General features: G+C 38.3%; 1 protein-coding gene across 1 annotated transcript in view; it reads right to left on the reverse strand.

Annotated features, from left to right (window-relative positions):
- COPG2 (COPI coat complex subunit gamma 2) overlaps positions 1–15756 on the reverse strand; it is a 150715-nt gene extending 134959 nt beyond the window's left edge. Inside the window, exons 1-4 of the mRNA XM_058530084.1 lie at positions 15667–15756; positions 14445–14497; positions 13791–13871; positions 11043–11114 (exon numbers count right to left, since the gene is read on the reverse strand). Of these exons, the coding sequence (XP_058386067.1) occupies positions 11043–11114; positions 13791–13871; positions 14445–14497; positions 15667–15703 (243 nt within the window). The 5' untranslated portion in view covers positions 15704–15756. The remainder of the gene's footprint in view (positions 1–11042; positions 11115–13790; positions 13872–14444; positions 14498–15666) is intronic.
- Positions 15757–16128: the final 372 nt, after the last annotated feature.

Raw genomic sequence — 16128 nt, forward strand, 5'->3', positions numbered from 1 at the left:
TAAAGTTTCATCCATCCTTCCTCCTCACTTGGATCTCTGATTTACTCATAGACTATGAGCATTGGTTCCTCTAGCCTGTCTAGCCTCACCCCCTACTAAGTAACTTCAAATTTCTTATAAGTAGTGAAACTCAAATATATCAGACGCAGCTCCATCCAGAGTACAAGCTGTAGAAAGAATCCAGTGGAGACTACTGAGCCCAGTAAGGAAAGAGAAGGGAGTGAGGATTATCAGGGTCATTAAACACAGAAAACATCACCCCCAGAAAGACAAAGCCAGTATGGGGCAGAAGACACTCAATACAAAGCTACTATGAGAAGAAAACAGAAAATAAGAATCAAAAGTTCAGAGCTGAAGAAAATTTGCCCCTCACAAATAAAAATCTACCATGAAGCAGAATAAAACTGGAGATACAAAAAATTTAGCTACAACACAAAAAATGGGGGCTCAACATTGTTAGTCATCAGGGAAATACAAATTAAGACCACATTTCAGATACCACCTCACACACACTAAAATGGCTAAAATTAAAGAGTGACAATACAAAGTGTTGGCAAAGATGTGCTTGTAACCACTAAAACATACTGCCTAAACAAATACACAAAGATGCTGAATAAAATAGGAACAAAAAAATCTAACTGTGTAGCCAAGGGCAAAATGAAGGGAAATTCATAAGTGCCAAAAATAGAAAAACAAACAACTCATAGCCATGGAAGTAAAAGCCCAGGGTCTTATAAAGTATCTAAAGTCCAGGAAGGACGGGATTCTAAAAGCTATATTCTTCAAGCACAGGGAAAATTATTCTAGATAACTCAGAAACATAGCAAGGAATGAAGAATTAAAAAAAAGTGATAAACAGTAACAAGACAGTGTGGTATTGGTGAAAGAAGAAACAAATATACCAATGGAATGGAACAGACAACCCAGAAATACACCCCCATAAGTAAAGTCAACTGATCCTTGACAAAGGAGCAAAGGCCAGACAATGGAGCAAAGATAGTCTTTTCACTGAATGGTGTGAGAACAAAAGGACATCCACATGCAAAAAAAAACGAATCTAGACACAAAAATGGACTCAAAGAGGATCACAGACCTAAATGTAAAATGCAAAACTATAAAACTCCTAGAAGAAAACAAGGGAGAAAACCTAGATGACCTTAGGTATGGCAATGACTTTTTAGATGCAACATCAAAGGCATGATCATAAAAGAAATAATGGATAAGCTAGCCTTTATTAAAATTAAAAACTTCTGCCCTGCAAAAGACCATGTCAAGAGGATGAGAAGACAAGCCACAGACTGGGAGAAAATATTTGCAGAACACATATCTGAGAAAAGACTTTACCGAAAATATTAAAAAATCTCTTAAAAGTCAAAAATAAGAAAAACAACCTGATTAAAAAATAGGCCAAAGATCTTAAGAGACACTTCACTTAAGAAGATAAACAGATGACAAATAAGTATATGAAAAGATGCTCCACATCATAATGTCATCAAGGAAAAGAAAATTAAAATAATGAGATACCACTACACTCCTAATAGAATGGCAAAATCTGGAACTGACAACACCAAATGCTGTTGAGGATGTGGAACAACAGGAACTCTCATTCACTGTTGGTGGGAATAAAAATGGTACAGCCACTTCAGAAGGTGGTTTGGTAGTTTCTTAGAAAACTAAACATACTCTTACCATTTGATCCAGCAATCATGCTCCTGGCATCAGTTTTTCACCTTTGAGACCTGCTTTTAAGCTTTTTTAAGCTTTAATCTAAGGCTAACATACTCCCATTACTGAGTGATACCTGTCTGAGAACTATACCAGACGACAAGGCCTTTCCACTTTCACTGGTGGGAATACAAACTATTCTCAGCCCTTGTTCTGGTGATTCTTTTTTTGGCCTTGAGTAGGTTTCCTTTACATACGCACAGATCAGTTCTTACCCAAAGATTCAGGGGAGCCCCTCAGCAGATTGCTGGAACTATCTCCTTCCTTTCTTCACTCCCTCCCTCCCTCTCCTCACCTCCTTCCTCTCTAGTACTCTGACCTAGAAATTCCCGGCTTTCTTGGTTTCCCCAAACCCAATCTGTTTTCTCAACTCAGAGAGATAGCTAGGCTCCTTTTCAGTAGCCCTCCCTGACATAAGGCCTGCAATCTGCCTCTCGGCAATGAGCTGGTACAATCCTACAGCTCACCTTGTTCTTCTTTTTCTTCAGATCACAGTCCTGGAATGCCTGTTAATCTGAAAACTATTGTGTAATATATTTTGTTTGATTTTCTAGGTATTTACGGTAGCAGGGTAAATCTAGCCCCTTTATTCCATTACAGCTGGAAACAGAACAGAAATGTGTTCTTAATATCAAAACACAGGCTGAATTATCTAGTTACTCTTTTATTATTAAATTCCAACACTAATCCATTGTATTTAGAGAACAGTCAATATGATTTCATTCTTTTGAAATTTGTAGCGTCTTGCTTTATGGCTCAGTATATAGTCAATTTTTGTAAATGTTCTTCATTTACATTTAATGTAGATAATGATATATTTGGGTCTATATATACCATCTTATTATATGATTTATATTTGTCCTGCTTCTTGGTCTATGTTTCTCTTTTTTCCCTCTTCTGGCTTGATTTTTTAGCATTTTATTTTTCTGTACAATTAGTTTGGAAGAGAAAAAAATTAAGAGAAAAATCATTGAAACAAAAATCTGGTTCTGTGAAGAGATCAATCAAGTTTATAAATCTCTGGACAAAATTCCTAGGAATAAAAGAGAGAAGATACAATTACCAATATCAAAACGAAAGAAGAGACATGACTATAGAACCTACTAACTCTAAAAGAATAGGAGAACATTATGAACAGTTTTATGCCAACAGAGTTCAACAATTTAGATGAAACAAACAAATTCCTTGAAAGACATAAACTTCTAGAGCCCACTCAAGAAGACAAATAATCTGAATAGCATCCTATCTATTTCTTTTTAATGGAGTTAATTATCAAAAATCTCCCCACAAAGAAAATGGCTTGGGCCGGCCCCATGGCTTAGCGGTTAAGTGCGTGCACTCGGCTACTGGCAGCCCGGGTTCGGATCCAGGCGCGCACGGACGCACCGCTTCTCCGGCCATGCTGAGGCCGCGTCCCACATACAGCAACTAGAAGGATGTGCAACTATGACATACAACTATCCACTGGGGCTTTGAGGGGGGAAAAAGGAGGAGGATTGGCAATAGATGTTAGCTCAGAGCCTGTCTTCCTCAGCAAAAAGAGAAGGATTAGCACGGATGTTAGCTCAGGGCTGATCTTCCTCACACACACACACAAAAATGGCTTCAATAGTGAACCCCATCAAATGTTTCAGGAAAAATTAATAATGATTCTACAAAAGCTCTCCCAGAAAGCAGAAGGGGAAGAAACACTTCCCAATTCATTTTATGAGGCCGGCATTATCCAAATACAAAACCCAGACAAAAACATTATAAGAAAAAACTACAGACCAATATATTTCATGACCACAGACTCAAAAATCCTTAAAAATTTTATCAAACAGAAACCAAAGATTTTATATTTTCTAAGAAAATAAATACATGCATCTTACCATATTAATATACTAAAAAAAATATGATAATCCAATGGATATTTTAAAAAACATTTGACAAAATTCAATACTCATTCACGAAAAAAAATCTGTCAGCAAACTCGGGATAGAAAGGAACTTCCTCAACCTGATAAAGGTACCTATGAAAAATGCAGAGCTAACATCATACTTAATGGTAAAAGACTAAATACCTTCTCTTAAGATCAGGAACAAAGCAAGGATGTCCCCTACCATCACTTCTATTCACACTGTATAATAGTGCAAGAAGACAATAAAGATAAACAAATAAAAGGCATACAGCTTAAAAAGGAAAAAGTAAATCCTAAGGAATCTCCCAAAATACTCCTAGAACTAATAAATGAATTTAACAAGACCACAGGAAACAAGTCAATACACAAAAATCAATTTAATTTCTATAGACTACCTACAAACAATACAAATTGAATACAGTTAGTCCCCCCATCTGCGGTTTCACTTTCCACTTTCAGTTTCAGCTACTTGCAGTCAACTAAGGTCTGGGAGAAGATGATCCTCCTTCTGACATATCATCAGAAGGTCAACAGTAGCCGAACGCTAAGTCACAATGCCTACATTATTCAACTCACTTCATCTCATCACGTAGCCATTTTATTATCTTACATCATCACAAGAAGAAGGGTCAGTTAGTACAGTAAAATAAGATATTCTGAGATAGACCACATTCACATAACTTTTATTACAGTATATTATTATTATTGTTCTATTTTATTATTAGTTGTTGTTAATCTCTTACTGTGCCTAATTTATAAATTAAACTTTATCAAAGGCATGGTTGTATAGGAAAAAACATAGCATATATAGGGTTTGGTACTATCCACGGTTTCAGGCATCCACTGAGGGTCTTAGAACGTATCCCTGGCGGATAAGTGGGGGACTACTGTAGTATAAAAAAATATTAACTACTTTAGGGGTAAATCTCACAAAATATGTATAAGACTTGTATGCTGAAAGCTATAATACTGCTGACAGAAATTAGAGACCTGAATGAAGGGAGACATATACCATGTATATGGAGCAGAAAACTCAATAATGTTATAATGTCGATTTCCTCATATTGATCTTTAGATTCAACGCAATCCCCACTAAAGTTCCAGCAGGCATTTTTTTTTTTTATAATTTTATTTATTTATTTATTTTTCCCCCAAAGCCCCAGTAGATAGTTGTATGTCATAGTTGCACATCCTTCTAGTTGCTGTACGTGGGACGCGGCCTCAGCATGGCTGGACAAGTGGTGCGTCGGTGCGTGCCCGGGATCCGAACCCGGGCCACCAGCAGCTGAGTGCGCACACTTAACCGCTAAGCCACGGGGCCGGCCAGGCATTTTTTTAATAGAAATGGACAATGTGATTCTAAAATTCACATGGAAATACAAAGAACCTAGAAGAGCCAAAACAATTTTGAAAAAGAAAAAAAATAAAATAAGATAGGAAAAGATGCTCTACCTGACTTAAAACTTACTATAAAACTATAGTAATCAAGACAGTGTGGTACTAGAATAAGAACAGACATACTGATCAATGAAACAAAACAGAATGTTCCAATGTGCCAACATAACTCAATCATCATTTCCTCCACCTCCTCCTCCTTCCCTACTGATATGCAGTTATTCCAGGGCGATTTGTTGAGAAAAGAAAGTAGGAGGAAAAGGAAGAGGTGATAGAGGGAGGAAGAGGAAAGAGATGAAAAGAAATCTAACCCTTACTTTATATCATATACAAAATTTAATTCAAAATAGATCATAAAATAATTCTAAGACATGAAAACTACAAAATGCCTAGCAAAAAGCATAGGAAAAAATCTTTGTGATCTTGGATTAGGCAAAGATTTCTACAATATACATCAAAACAAATCCATAGCAGAAAAAAAATTAATAAACTGGACTTCATCAAAATTAAAAACTTCTGCTCTTTGAAAGACTAAGAAAATGAAAAAACAAGCCACAGACTGGGAGAAAATATTTGGGAAACATATTTGATAAAGGACTTGCATCCAGACTACATCAAGACCACTCAAAACTCAATAATAAGAAAATATACAACCAAATTATTAAAAATGGGCAAAAGATATGAAGAGATCCTTGACCATGGAAGGCAAAAAAAGCACATGAAAAGATGTTTGAGATCATTGGTCATAAGGAAAATGCAAACTAAAACTACAAAGAGATACCACTACCCACCATTAGAGTGGCTAAAATTAAAAACAAAAAAAGACAATACAAAGTGCTGGCCAGAATGCAGAGCAACTAGAACTTTCATACAGTGATGGTGGGAATGGCACAGTCACTTTGCAAAATGGGTTGGCAGTTTTTTACAAAGTTAAACATACATACACCTATTATATGGCCCAGCAATCAACTCCTAGATATTACCCAAGAGAAATAAAAACTTATGTTGAAAAACTTGTACATGAAAGTTTATAGCAAATTTATTCATAACCACCAAAAACTGGTAACAAACCAAACATCCTTCAACTGGTGAAGAGATAAACAAACTGAGGTACATCAATACAACGGAACACTATCAAGAAATAAAACAGAGTAAACTACTGATACAAACAACAGCATGGACAAATCTCAAAGGCACTATGCTAAGCAGCTGAAAAGAAGACTCAAAAAGCTTCATACAGTGCAATATCAGTCTTACAACTTCCTGGAAAGGTAAAACCATAAGGAAAGAAAAGAGATTAGTGGTTGCCCAAGGCTGAGGATGGGAGGAATAGATCATACAAAGAGGCATGAGGGAACTTTCTGGAGTGATGGAAATCTAATTCTTGATTGCAGTGGTGATACTACTACTGTATGCATTTGTCAAAACTCATAAAACTATACCCTAAAAAGGGTGAATTTTACTGTCTGTAAATTATACTTAAAAAAAAAGAAAAAGAAGACAGTGGTAGGTAAATGAAAAGGCAAACCACAGACTGGGAGAAAATATTTACAAAACATCTATCTGATAAAGGTCTTATATCCGGAAAATATAAAGAACACTTACAACTCAAGAAGAAGAAGACAAACAACCCGATTTAAAAAAAAAAGTAAAAAGATTTCAACAGACACATCACCAAAGAAGACATACAGATGGCAAATAAGCGTATGTTTGTTTAATACATTGATCACTAAGGAAATGCAAACCCAACAATGCCACTTCTAGATATGAACAAAGGAAATGAAAACATAGGTCCACACAAAGACCTGTACTTGAATGTTTTTAGCAGCTTTGTTCATAATACCCATAAACTGGAGACAACCTAAATATCCATTAACTTGTGAATGGATAAATAAATTAGACTACCTCCAATAAAAATGAACAAACTACTGACACACATAAAGTTTGGATCAATCTCAAAAGCCATAAGCTAAGCGAAGAAATAAGACATAAAAGTCATTAAAGACTATATGCCATATGATTAAATTTAAATGAAATTCTAGAAAATGCAAAACTATGTTGTCAGAAAGTAGATAGGTGGTTGCCAGGTGCTAGGGGTTGAGGGAGGAGATGGACAACTAAGGAACATGGGGACACATTCTGGGATCAACGAAAGTTTCTCTATCATGACTGTGGTAATGGTTCCATGACTCTATATGTTGGTCAAAACTCACTGAATTGTACACTTAAAATTGGTGAATTTTATTATACATGTTATACTCAATAAAGCTTTTTTTTTAATACTAAGAATGTTCTAAAAATACTAAGCATTTTAAAAATACTAAAAAATTTTAAACCTATAAATCAATAAGAGGAATATGAATAAGCAAAGAACATGAACAGACAATTCACAGAGGAGGAAATAAAATGGTCACTAAACATATGAAAAGTTTCAGTTTCAGTAGTGATCACAAAAATGCAAATTAAAACCACAAAGAGATGACATTTCACATTCTTCTGAAGGGCAAATATTTAGGTCTGATAATAAGAAATTATTATCAGGAGCCAGGTGAGGATTTAAAGCAATGTCTGTGTAAATTAGTACAACCTTTTAAAGATCAATTTGACAAGATCAAATAACTAGCATTATCTAGAAATTCCACTTGTAGGTATTTACCCCAGAAAAATTCTATGTGCAGAAGACATGTACGTCAACATTATGTGTAATACCATTTGTAATACCAAAAAAGTAAAAGCAACTCATGGCTACCAATGGGCGAATGGATAAATAAATAGGAATACTGTATGTTCACACACTGGGATTCTATACAGTAGTGAAACTGAATAAAGTTGTCCATGTAGCAAGTGGGTAGATCTCAAAAATACATTACTGAAAATTGCAAAATAATATGAAAACGATATAATTTATATTATATTTTAAAACACAAAAAACACAAAGTATGGATTATGGATACAAATATATGTAATACACATATAAACATGGATAGGAGGATACCAATCTCAAGACAGTAATTACCCTCTGGTAAAGGAAGGCTGGGAGAGGGAGCTCCCCATGCTGCTGGCAAAATCGCCACCTCTCCTTCTCCCCCAAAAATCACACCCTCAATTTCATATTCTGCCCAAGGGACGATCAAAATGAATCACATCAGGCTATACATGGTTACAAAAAACCTAAAATATCCTGGACCCTACTCATCACGTGGATACTCACGGCCATGCAGCTGGGTATAGCACCTAATCTGACTCCATCTTCCATCCTTCCACAAATCCCAAATCCCTCCATCATGTTCTCTGGCACTTTCATCAGCAAAATCCCTTATATCCTTAACTCTTCTCTGAACATTCCCATCTTTTCTCTAACTGAAATCTGGCTTTCCCCTGAGGATTCCCCTGCAGCCCTCTTGGCTGTTTTATCTCCTACCCTCATCCACCAGACCTATAAGTGGTGAAGCTGTCCAAGTTGATTCTCGTTGTCTTTTCAAAATCACTGCACTGCCTTCTTTCACTGTATCTCCTTACTCCCTAAAAACACTCTGGCTTTAATACTTATGCCATTAGACTGTATCACCTGCCACTATTCCTGGTTGCATATATAGACCCCAGGTTACTTTCTTTGTTTTTTTAAAATATTAGTACCTTGTTCACCATCACTATCTCCAATATTATCCCAGTAATAATTATTGGTGATTTTAACATCCATACAGACAATATTTCTAAAACTCAGATCACTCCATGGAATTGACCTCTTCTTCGATGGTCCTTTCCTCCTTCCTATTGCAATCATCCACTTCCACTGTCACAGCCTGTATCAATAACAGTATCCCGTTCATAATTTCATTTCTAAGCATTTCACTGTCCAACCACCACTCCTGACTCCAACAACTCTTTCACTCCATCATGACCTCCAATCCATTGATGCTATCAACTTTTTACTGTCCCAATCGATTAGTCCCTGTTACTTGCCTCCTAACCAAACATACATTCCACAGTCAATATTTCAGTCACTCAACTTCCTTGCTCCTCCCTCTGTTTTCTCACCTGGCAAAACCCCAACCCTGATTCAATCCAATCTCTTACTGTTCCGTGCCTTAACCTGAAGCCTGTAGCTGGAGAAAAACATTTACTATGCTACCTGGTAATACCACTAACTTCAAGGGGCCATTCATCCTGTCCAACAATCCTACATTTCCTAGAAAACTATTTCATGCCTTCTTTTCTTAATACAACCTCTGTGCTAGAGGCTTCGAGGTTGTCCTCACTGTTTGTTCCCTGCTCTGCCTCTTCTTCCCTGCTCCATGTCCACCTCTTCTTCCCAACTGCCAGCCCTCTGAGCAACAGCAACCTCGAGCCCACCACTGGGCACTTGGGCTACAAATTCATAGAGGCAGAAAGAAGCAACAGCCTTCCATAACTTTTATAATAGTCCCTCTCTGCGGCCGCACTCCAGCAGCTTGAAATGCCTAGCTTTCTAGTCTAATTTTGCTAATAAATAATTCTATAACAATCATAGTGGTTGTGCTTCCCTGATAAAGCCCCGAATTTGGGGTACAGGGAGTCATTAAAGGGAAACGACCTTAAGAATTAGAATCTGAAACTGCTTCACTGATTTGATAAAAGGCATTAATGACCCTGTTTCCAGCGGTAAAGGAGATACTAGTAGTCCATGGCATGCAGTGGCAAAATATTTAAATTATCACCTGAGGACAAGTATCATCAAGAACCTATAGAAGACAAGTCTTTGGGTAACCCAGTAGTTGCTGCCATAGAACATTTTTGTAAAAGTGAGTTGTATAATGGGTTAGTTGCTTCTAAGTACACTGGAGAACTTGGTAAAAGAAAAGGATGAGCTCACAGTTTTAAATTCATAGCTCAAGGTCTGGGTAAGGAACTAGAAATCGTCTATAATGCCTTAATAGAAAGCCTCATGTCATGTGGACATAGGGGTGAGATTTCTGAAGAGCATATCCTGCAAGCAGCTGAATTACAAAGCAAATTCAATTCACACCCTTGTGAAGTATCTTACGTTCAAGTTAGGACCTTGATTGGGAAAGAGTGGGGCCCTGAAAATTGGAATGGGGGACAGATGGGCAAATTCTGAGGAAGCTGAGTACCTTGAACCCCTAAATTCCTCCAAGCCTCCTTCACAAGTAGAAGCAGTTCCTCCTCACCTGTCTGAGGAAATTAGTCTCCTTTTACCTGAAGAACGTGTAATGGCCTCTCCTCAGAGAGTTGCCTTACAAGGGACTGCTGATGTTCCTGAGGACCTACTCCCAAAACCTCTCATTATCTAGACATATAACCAGACTCAAATCCCAGAAGGTCCTGGGAGTTGGGCACAAATGTGGCCTGTGATGACACGCAATACATACCAAAAGTACTGCTACATTTGGACAATTTATGTCAACAGAAAGCTGGGAAATATATATCCTGGAATCCCCTTCCCTGTATGGTTCTGAGCTACAGCTGAGCAAAAGAGAAATATGTGCCAGATCTAGAAGAGAGAGTAAAGCAGCAGCCATTACACACTGAAAGTCAAGGTGGTCTAAGGTAACGACAGACAGATGCAGAGGGCCTGGCAGCTTTAGTTTGTCTTCACTCTTCTTTTTCTCCTACTCCATGTCCTCTTCCCCATTCTGCATCCAGCTCTTCTCAACTGTAAGCCCTACAGACCAACAGCAACCCCAGGCCCACCAGAAACTTGACTAAGAACTTAGAGGTGTGGTAGCTATGTCCACTGACTTTTGTACCAGTCCATTTTTGCAGTGTCACGCCAGAACTGGATATTAAAAGCTTTTATGACTGCACGGTAGATCTACGGGTGAACAGCTTTATACTACATACTTTCATTCTTTCATTTTCGTATACCCTTTAATGAACATTTATAAGTTTTATGGAGATAAACAATTTTTAAGTAATTTTAAACATTTCAAGCAACCTTCCCTAATTTGGAACACTCTAAGTTCCTCAAGGAAAACAAATAAAAGAAGCTTTTTCAGACCAGAAGAATAAAAAAAAGACTTACATCATTAGATTGAAACAATCGAGTCATTGCAAAGAAGGCTTCTGTGGCTTCCGTAGTTCCAAAGTGTTCACCCTAAGTAAAATTTAAAACAATTTCTTAAACTTTAAAAAAAGTATATTAAAGATTTTCTCTTTATTTCTGCAAAAATCTTTTAGAGCTCAGGAAAAAATCTCTGTAAACATTCTGCCTCTTTGCTATTTTTCTGGCTTTCAATTTATAAACCTGCATAACCATTTATCCACTTCTTATTTAAAACAATTCAGTATCACACACCATGTTATAAAAGTTCTAGAATAGTGGTCTCTAACCTTTTAGCAAGAACTATTTTAATTTCCCAGAAGAATTATGATTTATAAGGAGGCAGAAAATGATAGCAAGTTGAGCTCCTAATCAGAAAAGGATGCTATTGTTACACTACTGACGAGCAGAGATCATACCTTATACATTTCTATAATCCAAGGCTCAGCACAAAGCCTGACATATCAAAGGAGCATAATATATATTAAACTGTAAAGAACTATCTATTAGGAATCCCAGAAAACATGGCTAAAAAGGACCAACCAAAAGAGAAGGAACCAGATTAATCATATAAAAATAAGGCTTGAAGGGCTAACAGATCTCAAGATACTGGCTCAAGCCCCTAAAAACATGCTTTGGATCAGAACTTTAATGTGCTTAATAAATCACCCGAGGATCTTGCCAAAATGCAGATTCTGATTCAGTGGTTCTGGGGTGAAGCCTGAAATTTTGCATTTCTAACTTGCTCCCAGTGATGTGAATGCTGCTAATCTGGGAACCACATTTTTTTGGGGTAGCAAGGTGTTAGAAAACCTATTTCACTAATAGTCAAAACACTGTAGATCACAGACCACCTGAAACATTACTGTCTCAATATTTAATTTCTTCATTAAAAGCAATCCTATATAATATGTTAGGCTTAATTACTTTTCAGGGCTTCAGATTTTCACAGAGAATATAACTAATCTTCAATCTATTTGTCATAGGTATAAGAATAAACAAATTTTGATGAAAAACTTTGAAAGTTTAGGATGAAAGGCAAAGTATAATAAGAGTTTGCAATTACTTAGAATACTCAACCTGCTCATCAGCAAGAGATTTCCTTCTCTTTCTTTCATAAATATTTAGTGAACACATAGAGATCCCTGTACTTTTCAGTCATATTAGTAAGTCCTAAGGCCCTACTTTTTGACTTGAAACTCAGAGAATATATGGATATGTCAACTCATAGAAATTTAAAAGTATTTTTCCATAAAGCACTATCAAGAACCAGGCAAAAGATAAAACTAAAGTTCACAAACCTATTTATGCATCAGACCATGCTTGGTAATTTCCCTATCAAGATAATTAAATGTTCCAACATAAGTTGTCTATCAAAGAGGTATTGGCCAATATAAAAGTATATGCTACTCTGAACCAACTTCAACTACTCAAAACTCTGTTTATATAATGGATTTTGCCAACTTGGACACAAATGTGTGCTCTGAAAAGTTAAATTAAACTGACTGCCTTAAATGATTCTAATATGCTACAGAGAGGGATATGATGTTTGTGACTACATATGTATTATTTAAATGTATGTACTTGTTGCTCAATCTCCATTTGCAAACTACAAAACTTTATTACGTCTCTGGATGAGGTCTTCAGTCATGAAACATAGTAAAGATAAAACATTCCTATGGAATTCAAATTGGAAACCATAGTCTTCTTAGCACCACATGTAAATCACCTGAAGTATATATGGATGTGTGTGTTCACGTGTGCTTGTGTGTTTGTGTGTTATGTGTGTGGGTGTGTGTATATGTGTGTGTGTGCATATATACATATATAAATATATATATATGAATCTAAGAAACTAAATCAAATTTTCTAAGGCCCTAGACATTTCATGAGATTTTTTTAGTCTGAAGCAAACAAGAAAAAATAAAATTAATAACAATAACAGCAAACAGAATCTACATTCCATTAGGGCAAATATTTTTGCTGGTTTTGTCTGCTATACGCCCAGTGCCTAAAACAGTGCACAGGACACAGCTGGTGTGTAATAACTATTTGCTGAATGACTGAATGAAGACTATTACCAAATGCTTACTGTGTGTCCAGGGCTATGCTCAATGCTTTATGTTTATTACCTTATTTAATCATTACATCTTTGTAAAACAAGTATTATCATAGTCCCCATTTACAGAAAAGGACATTAAGGTACAAAACGGTTAAGCCCAGAATCATATTGCTTGTAATGGTGGACTAGGGATAATAAATATATTATAATAAATATATAATAATAAATATATAATCCCTAAATATTAAAATCAAAGCTTTAAAACATCACTATTATTACTCCCTACAGAAAAAAAGGGTAAAATATCTATCTGGAATTTGTCTAAGATTTTGTACTATATTTCTGGAGAGACATAAAGACCTCTGAACAAATCTAAACATGTTTTAACATTAACTTGTCAAATATGTGTTAATACTTGTTAAATTCACATCAATGCTGAGAATCTACAATGTGCTTAACTGGTTCAGCACCTCATGAATAAAAAAGAAGTATATGTCAAAATTTTTGTCCTCAAGAAGTTTTACATATTACTACCTTAATCAAACATTGTAGATTTTAAGATTAAGTGAATTTTTTAAAAAGAAATTATTATACTTTCCAGAAAGTATTTCACTGCATGTTATATTCTATTCCAGGACATAAATTTGAGGAAAATCAAAATAGTTTACCTGGTTCAGTAAGTAAAGAATCTTTGTAAGAATATGCAAACATCTTCTTGGATTGATGGGCGTTTCATTGAATATACGAGCCTATGGAAACAAAAAACACTCATATACATAGCATATTTTCTATCTTCTCTACCACAGATTACAGAAAATCAACTTTAATAAAGACTATTCTATATTTTAATCACAATATCCAAATAATGTTAGTTTCTTACAGTTTTCAATTTATTACGGTATATGATAACTTATTAGATGTGGCCTTGACTTTCCATTCTACAGTCTGACTCATTCCCTGAGGTCTACTGCTTCAACTCTGCGGCCTTTATCTGTTAAGTAAGAATCACAACATTTATCTACATCATTTGAACACAGTGAACTTAATATCTATAACTTCCTTCTATAACCTTGCACTAAACACCTCTTCTAGCATTTTGTTTAGAATTCCCAACATGAGGCCGAGTCTGTGTTTTTGCATTTGTATAAACTCTAGACTCTTCTGTGACAAGTAACCCCTCTTCTTTTTCCCTCAAGTCTATATTCTCTGAACTCAGTTACATTCTTTAATTCTTATTTTGGATCATAGCATTTCAGGGGCTCTCTGCCCAGCATTCTAGAATGGAATGAAAAGAAAGACGACAATATACTTCCAAGCCATACCTCCTGTAAGACAGCACTCTTCTCCAGATGCCGAAAAGGGTTCGAGCCACTACCTATATTATAAAACAAAAAATGTCTTTAACAGCTGTCCTACACAAACTTATTTTCTACAGAAGGGTATTGAATGCTTGGGATATCTCACCTAAGTGAGGTGACCACTTGGATATCACAGTGATAATCATTACTAATATGCATATAAATTGAATAAAATCATTTTGATTCTGGTACTAGCTCTGCCATTGCTATCCTGTAAGATCTTGTATTTCTCTTTTGCAGGAGCCCTGCGAGAAAAGAGTGCCTTCTTTCCTTGCTTTCTTTTTAAATGAATGTTACAAATATCTGTCATGTCCACACAACTAACATTAATGAGACTGCGGTAGGGTCCTTCGGATTTCACTAAATGCAGGCACTATTTTATGTGTTTCTAACATTTACTGTGAGACAGAAAAGAAGCGTTTAGCAGAGAATCATATAAACTTAAAGCTGAAAGGGGCCATGGAGGTTTACTAACCCAACCCTCTACCACACTTTGTGAGGGCAGCTATCAAACACTGAGATTTTTTTTTTTTTTTTTAAGGTAGCTTGGCATTTTCATCATTTGCTCTGGACCAAAAACGGGTATTCAGTCCCAACTCACTTTTGGATGCCTGAGCATTAAATGATCTCTGTACCATGGGACAGTTTTGCCCCCAGCAAGCGGACAGAGCAAGGGCCCCAGAAAGACATGGAGTACCTGTAAGGTACCTCCAAGTTCATCTACACACACACACACTGCCCTGTCGATCTCAGACCCACTCCGTGCCTAACACAACCAGCATCCGCCGCCTCTCACACGCGCACACCCACTCCCTCCGCCACCTGCGAAGGGCCCGCCCCCTCTGCCGGCAGCCCACCCCCTGTGAGCGGGGCGGAGGCGGCTCCGAGGGGCTGCGCCAGAGTTGGGCGGGGGGACGACACGCGGATCCCCAGCAGCCCGAGCGGGGCGCGGGCGCCGGGGCGTGAGCGCGCGACCCGAGGGGAGGCTCGGGCGCCCGGGGGAGGGGCTAGAGGCAGGCCCCCGGCTGGAGCGGAGCGGGGCGGAGGGAGGGGCCGGGCTCCAACTCCGGCCCCCTGGCACACCGGCGCCCACGCCCCCAGGTCCGCAGTCCCCGAGAGCAGGTGGCGGCCGGCGGGGGAAAGGTCGCCCGCGGCTGAGGGTGGGCGTCAGAAGCCCAGCGCGTACCAGACTCCTCGTCCTTCTTGTCGAATTTTTTAATCATCTTGGACGACTTCCCAGCGCCCAGAACCACCGCAACCGTCCCAGGCGCCGCAGCCGGTGAGCGGAAGAGGCTGCAGGAAGGCCGGCCTCGTGCTCGGGCGTCGGTTGGGCCGGCGTCCTGTCACTCGGGGAGAAGGCCCGCCCTCCCGGCTTTGGCGGCCGCCCTCGCCCCCGAGGGACGGGGCCACGCCCTCTCCTCCTCCCCCTGCCGGGCGGAGGCGGGACCAGGCGCTGGGACCCCGGGGCGCATCCCGGACCCTGCGGCGACAAGTAGGAGCTGGGGGCTCGCCCCGGCCCACCCTGCCAGCGACCAGGCAGCCCACGCCCGAATCGGGCAGAATGCGATTTTATTTGGTTGGCACGCCCTGGATGGCAAGTTCTGCAGGCCCCTCAGTCTCTGGAGACTGAGGCGAAAGGCCTGAGGGG

The sequence above is a fragment of the Diceros bicornis genome, chromosome 3 (assembly GCF_020826845.1).
Source record: "Diceros bicornis minor isolate mBicDic1 chromosome 3, mDicBic1.mat.cur, whole genome shotgun sequence".
Classification (NCBI taxonomy): Eukaryota; Metazoa; Chordata; class Mammalia; order Perissodactyla; family Rhinocerotidae; genus Diceros; species Diceros bicornis.